The 11,810-nt window shown below is 41.6% G+C and overlaps 1 protein-coding gene across 1 annotated transcript; it reads left to right on the top strand.

The window, feature by feature from the left end:
• Nucleotides 1-11,224, top strand: tamalin (trafficking regulator and scaffold protein tamalin). Its single transcript, XM_056385622.1, has 8 exons — nt 1-368; nt 2,789-2,841; nt 3,807-3,861; nt 5,984-6,086; nt 7,497-7,590; nt 9,097-9,163; nt 10,012-10,078; nt 10,372-11,224. The coding sequence occupies exons 1-8, from the start codon at nt 171-173 to the stop codon at nt 10,872-10,874; spliced, it is 1,140 nt and encodes a 379-aa protein (XP_056241597.1). The 5' UTR covers nt 1-170; the 3' UTR covers nt 10,875-11,224.
• Nucleotides 11,225-11,810: the final 586 nt, after the last annotated feature.

Genomic DNA, 11,810 nt, shown 5'->3' with positions numbered 1-11,810 from the left:
GAAACACTAAAGTGAAATTGGAGGTGGCTCCACGTTGAGGCTCACAGCTCGGTCAGCATCCTGCCCCGCTGGTTTCACTCTCCGGAGGACAACCAGACAGTTTGTTATTGTTTTTTTTTTTCTTTTAATTTTATTTTCAACAACTCTTTAGTCGCGCATGTGAAGTCAACATGACTTTCAGGAGGCTTAAGAAAGTGAACTCCAGCGGGCCAGAGACTGGACCCGCATCTCAAGACAACGACGTTTATTTCCCTTCGTCAAAGTCAGACAGCTGCAGGACCATGGACTTACCGACCAACTCCTCGGAGGTTTACAACTACAAGACTCTGGCTTACTCTGGTGGGACGCTGCCCCGGAACTTCAAAAAGGTAAAAAGTCAATTTTAACACTTTTTAACACATCAGTTCATGAATTGAATTTATCTGTAGGAGGCAACAGTTCGATGTAGTTCTTACCTGTGTCCTCATTCATCGGGTTCTGCAGACTGAAACTAACAATATTTCGTGTTAAATCACTTTAGAAGTTATATTATGTTTCACTTTCTAGGTCCTACAGGTTCATACTGGGCACTTTGACCCGTTTTAATGTCGTTTATCAACTTCAGAGGCAGAATAATTTCATTGACTTGTTTGCCATCAAATCATGTCCAGTCCCATCTCAAGCACTTCTGGTTCTGGACTGTGCATACTTGCCCTAAATGCTATCCAGGGACCAGCTCAGCAAGAGTAAACAAATAAAGCACTTTTATGGTTATTACACGCTTTAAAAGGAGGAGAGAGTTAGTAAGAATGTCCAGAGAGCCCATGAACTGTTCATCGAGCAAGGATCTTCCTAGATTAAGTTCTTTGTGGTTTCTTTTTGGGATGTAGTCTGATCAGATGTGTGGTCTTTTCAGTGAATTAATCTGAAAATGTTTGGGAAGCTGTTGAAAACTGTTCGAAGTTTATCAACAGAGGGCATCTCACTGAGAGCCCAACAGTGGTAGCCCATAATGGGGCAAGTGTGGACCACCCAGACGCTGATTCTGATTTACGCTGTGTCAGATACACCAGGGTCCAGTCCTTCATATGTGGAGTTATTCAGATTAATGTGATGATGATTTGACTTGGGCAACAGATCCTTAAGGCCAAACATGAACCCATTTCCAGACACACATGGCTCCTTTCCTCAGAAGGATGATGAAATATGTTGTTAGAATTGATTTCAGACGAGAACGTGTATGTAACAGAGGAAATGTGACAAGCTTTTGGTGTAAAACTGATCACATTTTAATGTCACAGAGAGACTCAATCAAATTTCTATGACTTTAAAAGATCAATGTCCAAAGACCAACATTCATACGGTCGTCTTAAGGTCACTTAAACTTTATGAGAGGAAATTTCTCATATGAATTTTAAAATTTATGAAATGTACTTCTGTCATAAGTGGAGATTTGGAGTTTGTTAATAAATCATAGGTAAGTTATTTAAATCAATTAACTACTGAGCTCACTTTGCTGACAAATGGCCAAATAGAACAATTGTTCAAATGTTGCCTTTATTTCAAAATAAGAGCGCACTATATACATTAAGATAATCAAATCAATCTTTTTGTCTAAATGATGATTCTAAAACAGTAAGAACATGTTAGCCTGGATTAGTTAAGCAATAAGTGAAGAACAGTTTCCGGGAATGACAGCCTCCTTCCTGATGGTCAAGAGTGACACCAGACGCCAGTCGATGTTGTGTAATACTTTCCTAAACGTTTGAATGTCTAGTGGATATATCAACACATTGTCCTTGTTAGTGTGTTTCTCAAAAACAAGCTTATTTGAAATATGTGGCTTTATTTCCTTTAGTGTTTCTGGCAGAAGTGGACTTCCCAGTTGGAAACTATAGTTTAAAACACACATGTGTAGTACTGTAAAGAGAGGCACAGTTATCCACAAACCCACGTACTACAAGTGTTCAGTAGCTGAAAGTGAGGCGCTACAACAGTGCATTGTGCACACGCAGGGATGGAGATCCTGCTCGAGCCACCCCCGTCGGTCTCCACGGTTATTTGGGAATAAATGCACTCATTGAGACAGGCACGGGACAATTCTGTAAGTGTAGGGACATAAAGAAAGCAACATTTTACTACCCAGAGAGGCTGCAGCACAAAGCAGCCTTTCATAGGAGCAGCATTTGAAAATGATTGAGTTGGAACAGAGGTGGATTGATTGTAAGTGATTTAGTGGAGCCTTCTGGACAGATACCTTCCTTATTTATACAGTTAGGTAGGGCAGGGTCCTGACCTGCTGTTGACTGGGGTTTTCACTCAATGCACTTATTGTGGCTGAAGTCTTTGCCACTGTCAGGTCAAACCGCAGTTGTTGAAAATATTGAGACCTCGCAGGGGGAATGAATAAAATATGTCTTATTTGTTTCTTCAATGCGCTAGAAACCGTTCTAAATGATTTTAAATATGAAATAGGTCAACAGTTTGAGTGCCTGAAGGGAACTGATTTCGTTTGGAATTGAAGTTAAAATTAGGTGATGTAGTGATCTCTACATGTAAACAAAGAGCAGCCAGACATGTATTTCTGGTTTCAGTGCCAATGTTTCTATACCAGCACCCCAGTAGCTAAAAAATATAAACACATGGCACGGCACACGTGTGCAGCTTCAAGACTCGACGGACTGGCCTCACTGTTGTGTACAGTAGGTGTGTCCAGGAAATGCTGGGGTTTACCCTTCTGAGTAATCGTGTATCAACCTCACACAGGTGCCTGACACGCTCCACGTCTTGTTTCGTTTTCTCCTTGCAGGGTGGTGGGCTGCAGAAGTGGAAACCCCTAACACAGTCACCAGAACCACAAAGGTACAATCTTCCCCATCAGTCACTGACATTTGTCCTTGAACTTCATCCTCCTTTTTTTTTTTTTTTTTATTTACACTAAAGTGATTACAAGTGAGCAGCTTCCTCTCAGAGTGAAAGGCCCCCATTCAAACAGTGTCCTTTAATGATGCCAGACATTGTTATGTACGATATTCTTGAGGTTTGTCATGAATATTGATGTATGTTGCTGCCTCTACATGAGAGATCTTGTGCCGAGGTCTCAGTCGGACAGACCCTTGTACTGTACAATGTCTGTGACGTCCAGATGCTGCTGGACACAGAAGAGGTCCTGTGCTGCTCGCAGAAATATCTTGTTATGCAATTTAGATAAGGACCTGCACGGAAGAGAGGAATCCAGAGTTGGATATAAACATCTTGTTTACTATCTCAAATATTGGTCTTGCATTTTGGATTTTATGGACAACAATGCTGCCTTTATAAATGATCCTTGGAGTCTTTAAATGACATTAACAGAAGTTCTGATGGATAGACTGTAAAATTACATATTTTTTTAGCTTTATTTCTGTTATGACAGAAGTAAAATGTCTATAAAACATCAGAAAACTGTGAAAAAGGCCCGTCATGATGTGGTAGAGCTCTTTAGATGTGTCGTTGTGTCCAACCAGCGCCCTCAAAATTCAAGTTATTATAATGTGAGACAGAGAAAAGCAGCAAATTCTCACATTTGACAAGCTACAAGCATCACATTTTTACCAATTTTGCTTGAAAAATGAATTAAACGATGAATCGATTTAGACCTGCAATAATTACTCAGAAAGTGAGTCCAGCCTCTCAGATCTAAATACTTGCTTTTCTTCTACGTTGTTAAACTAAATATTTAAAGTTTTCAGTCTGTTGGTCGGACAAAACAAGGCATTTGAAGACACTTTGAACCTTGCGGTTGAATCAACTGAAATTAAAAAAAATATATATCCTTTTTTTCTCAGGAAAGTGGTGGTTCTGGAGAAAAAAGAAGAAGAGGCGTTCGGCTTCGAGATCCAGGTAAAAGACTAACAGCGGGATGTTGGGGGGGGGGGTTCTGGGCTGCCATTTAACAGGATTTCCCTGATCGGCCACACCTCTGTCAACAGATCAAACTTGAGTGACTGAAGGATGAACATATTGTCCTGTAAATCTCTTAATCCAAGCATTTGCCTACGCCGGCGGGGTGAAAGGTCACGCATCAGTCAAATAACTCGGTGATGTTAGTCCCATGACTCGAGAGAGGAGGAGATGTTTGTTTTTTCTCCCAGCGTCTGTATTTTAAGCTGTGTGGTTTACTCACACGCTTCCCATGTAATACCTGCTTTACACTCGTCCCGCTCAGCAGGCAGAGGATTCACACATTTGACCTCAGTATCTCTCTGATCTCTTTCATCCTGCTCATGTCTCCCTGAAGCGTTGCCTCACAAAGTCGTCTCTGTCATACGGGCCTCATTCTTCAAATAGTTTTCAAGGCAGTGATTAAATGTTTGCAATAATGAGGATATTTTAATGCTTCGGTGGTCAGTTAAAGTTTATGGAAGTGAAATACTGGAGAAGAAATATTGTTCTATTTATGGTTTCATTGGAGGTTTCCGCCCTTCCTGTCTGCCTGTGGCCAGAAGGAAGTGAGATCATGAGGGCCGGTTTGATGGTCAACAGAAAAAAGACTTTTGAGAAGAAGAGTTTTGAGTCTGTTAGGTTAAAACTGACGTTGAGCTGGGGAGCCGGCATGTAAATGTGATATTTGCCTTTCAATGATATTTGCATGGTTTTTATGTTTATCTTTCAGGCTGCTGAGCAGGAAGCTCACTTTGAACCAGCAGCAGCTTCAGACACAGGCAGATCTGAATCATTGCAAATTTCCATAAGACAAATTCATCCAAGTTGGATTCACGTTTTAATAGAAGCGCTTGACTGTTACAGATGGAAAGCCTGATAAATTTTACAAGACACTTGTCGTTTTGTCTGTCTCTCGACCTGTTTGCTGAGTGTCAGACTCCTTCAGCAGCAGCATGTTGCCTGACTGATAATGGTGTGACAAGGGGAAGTCTGTCTGTACCTTTTGCACAGAGGCTGCGGTGACTGAAACAGGGAAGATCATGCAAATACATGTGGAAGTAACAAACACTGTTTCTAAGACAACAAAATATTGAAGCCTTCCAGTGGTGGAGGAAGTACACAGATCACTGACCTCAGTAGAAAGTAGCAAGTATTAACAGTATGAAAATAACAAAGGTCCTTCATTCAAAGTGTTAGTTAGTGTTAAAGCACCTAAGGATACTTAATGTCCCTTTATAATAGAGCTGGTTGCTCAATAGAAAGTGAATCATGAACTAGTTTGATAATTGATTAGTTATAATTTTTGGCTGAAATGCCAACTGTTCTCTAGTTTCAGCTGAGCATTTGCTGCTTTTGTCTGTTTTATATCATTTTAAACAGAATATCCTTGTGTTTTGGATGGTTGGTCACACAAAACAAAACATTTTAAGAATATTCACTGTACATAAAAGTTTAATAAACCAAATTATTAATCGATTGATTAAGAAATTGATCAACTTTAATGGAGTCAAGAGTACTTCCCTCTGAAATGCAGAGCAGTACAAGTATAATGAAGCATAAAACAAACATACTCAGGTAAAGTACAAACACTTGAATATTGTGTTTAAGTACAAAACACTACTCTCTCACTACATTACTTTCCACCACTGGAGCGTTCAAAGGCACAGATGCATTTCTGAAAGACTACAAATAGCTACAACAGTTTTCAGCATTTATTAAGGTGAACTGCTGGTTCTCCATGAGGTGTGTGAGAGCAGCAGCTTTGTAATTGTGGCTGATTTCAGTTTTGTGTTTTGTGTCTACCAGCATTTTGTGTTTGATCAGACAAGAGAAAGGTACTTTGCATGCTTGTGCCACGTCACGGCATGTTCGGTGATATGATCTGGTTTCCTGCACCGTCTGTCATGGCTTCCTCAGCGTGTCAATCAGTGGTTTATCAGTGTTGCATTATTTCACAACTGCTGACAATCGCAATTTTGTAAGACAAATTCCTACACGTCAAGAATACAAAAGGAAAGGAAGTATTTGTTAAGCATTTTCATTTTCTTTAGCTCAGTGTTTCATCTGCTGTTTCTTTCAGACTTACGGCCTCCACCATCAGGACCAAAACTCGGTGGAGATGTGTACATTTGTTTGCAAGGTGCACGGCGACAGCCCGGCTCAGGAGGCAGGACTTAAAGTTGGTGAGTTTCTGTTTGTATTTCTCCTTTTTTTTTTAAATTTGTATCCAAGCCTGAAATAACCTGGAAAATACTTGAAATAGACCTGAGGGGAAGTGAGCGTGACAGGAGCTTTTGGTTCAGCTTGTCCTTTTTTTGTGTTTCCCAGCTGACACTTGTGTACCGTACGTCAGCAAATATCACCCATGAGTTTCAGCCGCCTGTTTAGGGAAGTGTGTGCCTACTCATTTCTCAGTCAACAAACAACTTAGTGAACGGCTATTTCAGCCAACGCATGCTTGCCAGCTCCTCTCACCAGTGTGCAAGATAGAGTGAAGCAAAGACAACCTCTCAAAAACCCGTTTGAAAGGGTGTGTTATTTTTATTTGGCAAACATGTCTCGCTTCCTTTTTTTTGTCTCTGTTTAAACAGTCCTGAGAGATAGAAGCAGCATGTACACTTATGTCTTTACCAGAGAATAGAAGATGAGGAAAATATTTTTGACAGTGAGATAACGAGAAGCAGCTCTCTCTGCACTGCAGCGGTCTACAGCTTGGGTCCTATAAATTGTCTCTGGTTTTCAAACTCGTGACCGCTCAGTCACAAGCCGGCCGCTTTGAACTTCATGTCTCAGTCGGTGTGTCAGAAAAGATGTCTTTGCCTCCCTCCTTCCTTCATCCAGCCTGCGTATGTCACTTCAGTTTCACTTCCTACATTCCTCGCGTGCTTGCTCTGGCTCTATTGTTCCCAGTGTCTTGCTGTGAACACAATGACCTCATCGTTTGAGGCAGATCAGGCGTCGTTTTTGAAAGAGGACAATGGGCTTTGTGCCGAAACCTCACAAAGGCCACTGTCACACGCATGAGAGCCCACACCACAACTAATAACTAACACTTCACACTGTCACACCGTTCTGCATCTGTGGAAGTGGTAAACAAACAACTACTGCATGGTAACAGCAACGATTAGTCGATCGAAAGAAAATGAACGTGTGCATCTCTCTGTGGACTGAGCTCTTTGATACTTTCACAGTATTAATATAGAACCTAGACCGGCTTTATAATCAAGAAACGGAAATCTCATTTTATACAATATGGGACCTATAAGCAATTAATTGATGAAATAATTGGTAATAAAGATAATCGTTAGTTTCACCCCTGCTGTATGGCTTTAACGTGTTGAAAAAAAACTATTCACATGAGGTGACTGCAGTTCAGTGATGAGCCGTATGCCACGACTGCACACGCATGGCCTTCCACATTTGTGTTGCACATGTGTCAAGGTTTCATTTAGAATCAAACAAGCTTCAGTTTGCTGCAGTTTGTCGTAATTGAAGCCACAAGAGGATTGAAGTGGATCCTGACCAGACGGCTGCTGGTTAACACACATGTTGTGTTTCTGTGTGTGTGTGTGTGTGTGTGTGTGTGTGTGCAGGGGACACCATCGCAAGTGTGAACGAGGCACCCGTGGAGGGATTTCGTCACAAAGAGATCGTTCAGCTCATCAGGGCCTGCGGTAACACAATCAGGTACACACTCTCCCAGAAAACAACAGCAACATGTTTTGAAATGTAACATTTTTATGTTTTCTGCTAGTGCTGAAAAAATTAGTTGATTTGGCAGAAAATTGATGGCAGTTTTAATAGTTGATTAATTGTTCAGCTCAGTGGTTCTCAGACTTCGGGGGGGTCATAGCAAGATTCAGATTAATGTGGGAACACAGAGCAACTCAGAGTGTTCTGGTGCTTATAAAGCTACAAGTGCCCATGTTAGAAAACTGTATTCAGAGGGAGACATGACATGTAAATTACAGTGGAGACATATTAAAATGTGTTTTCTTCTCCAGTTCATTGTCAGTGTTCACAAAAGTCTTTTGTTCCTTAAATCTCTGGAAGTTTGGGCAAAGTCGTAACTCCTGAGTAACACGAGGCAAAGATTTACAAGTTTCCCCAATATTGTTAATGGTCAATAAAAGTTAAATTAGTAGACATGGTGAGGAGAGCATGACAGGAAAGGTTTTTCACTGGTTTAGTGTAAAAGCTTAAAAGCTTTTGGTGGTTCCATCTTCTGAAATGGAAAAGGATTCGCTGCTTTTCTTTAAATTGACATCACTGTCATTTGCAGAGCTGCAACGATTAGTCAGTGAACATAAAAACAATTGTTGACTATTTTGGGTTATGTCTTTTTTGAACCAAAATTACAAACATTTTCTTGGCTTCAGCATTTAAGTGATGAGAATCTGCAGTTTCTGAATATATCATATCAACCAAATCTTTGGGTTTTAGATTATAGTTTGGACAGAAGACAAATTTGCAGACATCACCTCAGGCTTGATGAAATTGTGACAAGTATTTTTAACTATTTTTATAGACCAAGCGATTAATTTATTAGTCTAAAAAATAATCAGCAGATTAATCAATAATGACAACTATCGTTAACTGGTCGGACAAAGCACCTTCAGCTTTTCTCACAACTTTGTAACATTTCATTAAAAGAGAAAAAATTATCATCATCATCAATTGTCTTTTTTTTTACGATCGGATATCTGTCAGTTTGCTGAGTGGATGTTTAATGTGAACCACACTCTCTTCCTCACCCCCCTTCCCTGCCTGTAAAAGATTAAAAGGACAGTTAGCACGGTCCCCGGTCTCTGAACTTTGAGAGCTGCTGCAAAAGAAGTGAGATGGACCGCATCAAGAGCTGCAGTGTCGGCAATGACTTTATAGACTGACATCATCAAATTATAGTTACAACTCGAGTCCATATAAAGTGTTAGAGTGAAAACGAGCTCTACAAGCCGGCAGCCCCCTACTCATGTGATTCAAAAGATTTGCAGCACTGAAGTGTCTGAGTGGAAATTGTATATGCCCCCCTCCCACTATTAAACTGTTTCACCACACCCATTCCCACCACTGTCTTATGAAAAGAGCCTTTTATATGGTGGAGTTGTCTTCTTTTTTTTTGTGTGTGTAGTTTTTATAAGTGCTTCCTGTTACACTTATTAACTCTGTTGCCTTCTGGTTTTTCACTTACAGGCTGGAGACGGTTTACAGTGACTCGATCCGGAAAGCGGAGCTGGAGGCCCGACTGCAGTATCTGAAGGTGGGTTTCTCTCTTTGAGTGTTTGAGTGTTGCTGCAGCCATTTTTTAACTGTTTGTGAGCAGTGGGTAGGACTGGTTTTGTGTCCGGCAGCCACACACACAAACACACACACACACACACACACACACACACACACACAGGCACACATTATGTTAACATGCTAGATATAGACGCCACCTCCCCTCCTCCCTCCACACCTGTCTGCCCAGCAGCCACCACCACCTGTTGCATCAGCAGTTTCCCGGGCAGGCTCAATGATCGCTGCAGACATTCTTCCCTCATGGCTGTTAAAAAAGCTGCCAGTGAAGTGGCTCAAGTGAGCGAGCTTTTCCCCCAAGATTACAGCAGCTGTCCCTACTGTAATCCACTGCAACACAGCCGCTCTCTGAGATACTAATCCAACATTTTAAAGATTAACCTGCTGCTGCATTGGACACGCATGGGATGAAAATGTTGCTAGATGTTGATTCCTCACTAAATACGTTATAGTTGTGGACTATGAACACTGACTGAAAAAGGACTACCTCCGTCACCACTGATTCATTCATATTCATGTTAGTCTGAGTGTCAGCTTGTGGTATCTGGGAGTACCCTCTCATTTGTTATCTTCCTCTTAGTCGGAACCTATAACTCCTGTTATTTGTCAATGTTTCACACATACCGTCATGATCTTTGAGGATATTCCCCTTTGGTGCAATAAAGTAATTTGGAATTTTTTTAATGAATATGGCTTATCTTTATAGCATTGTTTTTCATTTTGACTAAGTTGTTTTGTCTACTCTACGCTGTACAGTTGTGGTTTTCTTGTCATAATCACTTAACAAATGTCATTCCTTCTTTTTTTTAGCAAACTCTTCATGAGAAGTGGGATGAATATCGGTCGTTGATGGTGCAAGAACAGAGGCTTGTTCATGGTAGGTTATCTTGTATATCAGTTCAATTCAGTTTACTTTCCCCAGAACAATCCACTCCATGTCAACCCTTCTTTTGTCCGTAGATGTATGAAACACAAAAAAAACCAAGGTTTAAAACATACGTTTGTTTTTTTACTTTTGCGGGAGGCAGTTAGCATTCACAACATTATACAATCATAAAATACATATTCTGAAACCAATAAATGCCCCTTTCTCAGCAACAGTTATAACAGTTTCCTGTCTGTGTGTTCAGTGATAACCCACTGTCCTGACTCTGCCCTTCTTCTCTGCAGGTATAGTAATGAGTGATGCTGCAGTGTACGAGTCCCTGGAGTCGGCAGGTGTGTACGGCAGCCTTGGCGCCCCCAGCCCCGCCGCTCAGAGAGCCTTGCGTGGCACCGGTAGCACCAGCAGCAGCGCCAGCTTTCTCAGCACAGCCACCGAGGACGACCCTCTCTACCAGACCTGCCTGTACCAAGCAGACGGCAGCGTGGACTCAGACTGCGGCAGTGCAGACAAAAAGAAAGACCAGCAGCAGCAGCAGCCGCCGCACAGGCAACAACGTCTCCGACCGGCCAGCGAGCTCTTCACAACGGCCAAGACGCATCTGACCCGCAGCGCCAGCACGCGCAGCTACATGAGGGGGTCGTCGTCATCGTCTTCTGCCTCTGGCGAGAAGCAGGGAGGATTCAACTCGCTGCAGAGGAAGCCCAAACCGAAGAGCTTCCGCAGGCGCCTCCTCAAATTCATCCCGGGTCTGAATCGTCCGTTGGAGGAGGAGGAGAGCAAACTGTGAGCTGTTCACCTAAACAGATCCAAAGACTTAAAGCATCAGTGACTGTCAAACTAAACTGCCAAAGAAAACAGAGCAAGCAGTCCGGAAGAGTGAAGAAATCGAGACCAAAGTGTAAAAGCTCTACAGTTGCACCTCTCCTTCTTTGAATAGGTAGACCAATGAACATTTGGCTACATTCAGTAGCCTTCAGTGTTTCACAGCTGTACATAACTTTGTTTTCATTTGTTTTCCTCTTTAAGTTATTTATTTATTTTAACATGTTTGGTTTATGTACAGAATGAAGCATTTTTCAGTTTTTACTGCATGCAAGACTTTTATTTTGACAGCTGAATAAATGACCATGATCATGACTGTGTTTGTGCAAAGCAACATTTTGTAAGTTTGATATCTGCTTTAGATCATTCAAATTGATCCAGTTCTTATTTTTCTGCCTAAGTCACGGTCTCTAAAAATAAAACACGGAGCAATTATTTTGTGCAGAACTTGCAAGAAAAGCTGTTTTGTTCAACAAGCCACAACCGTCAGTGGGAATTATTGCTCCCAACTTAAATTAGCACTCAGACCTTGATTGTACACACAAATCTGTTTGTAATTTCCCTCCAGTGGCTATATGACCTTTTCCACATGGTGCTGTTAAATTTAGTAAGCCTTCAACTTTTCCTCCTATTTAAGAACGTTATCACCCAAGTTTTGGAGGTTACCGTGCGGTTTCAGATGCTTTGAGGGTTTTTGAAGTGTGAAGTCTCCAGAATGGAGGCTGTTGTATCGGCTCTGACACACTTTATTGTTGGGAGAATAGTGAGGAATGTGCGGAGAAAGGCATGACCCAAAATTCCAAACACAACCGCTTTCTTTCAGCTCCTGCACACCACTGCTGATTCCTCCTCTTCCACGCTCCCATATTCCCATGGCGGCTTCAGTTGTCCAAGAGCTCAC

Source organism: Seriola aureovittata, chromosome 9 (genome assembly GCF_021018895.1).
Source record: "Seriola aureovittata isolate HTS-2021-v1 ecotype China chromosome 9, ASM2101889v1, whole genome shotgun sequence".
Lineage (NCBI taxonomy): Eukaryota > Metazoa > Chordata > Actinopteri > Carangiformes > Carangidae > Seriola > Seriola aureovittata.
This window is presented reverse-complemented; position numbering and strand designations above follow the sequence as displayed.

Bases quoted from the DNA above. Each gene is read 5' to 3' on its own strand.
- tamalin (XM_056385622.1), top strand. From the start codon at position 171: ATGACTTTCAGGAGGCTTAAGAAAGTGAACTCCAGCGGGCCAGAGACT. The intron at 369-2,788 runs GTAAAAAGTCAA...TTCTCCTTGCAG, and splicing joins TGCCCCGGAACTTCAAAAAG to GGTGGTGGGCTGCAGAAGTG. The intron at 9,164-10,011 runs GTGGGTTTCTCT...TCTTTTTTTTAG, and splicing joins CCCGACTGCAGTATCTGAAG to CAAACTCTTCATGAGAAGTG.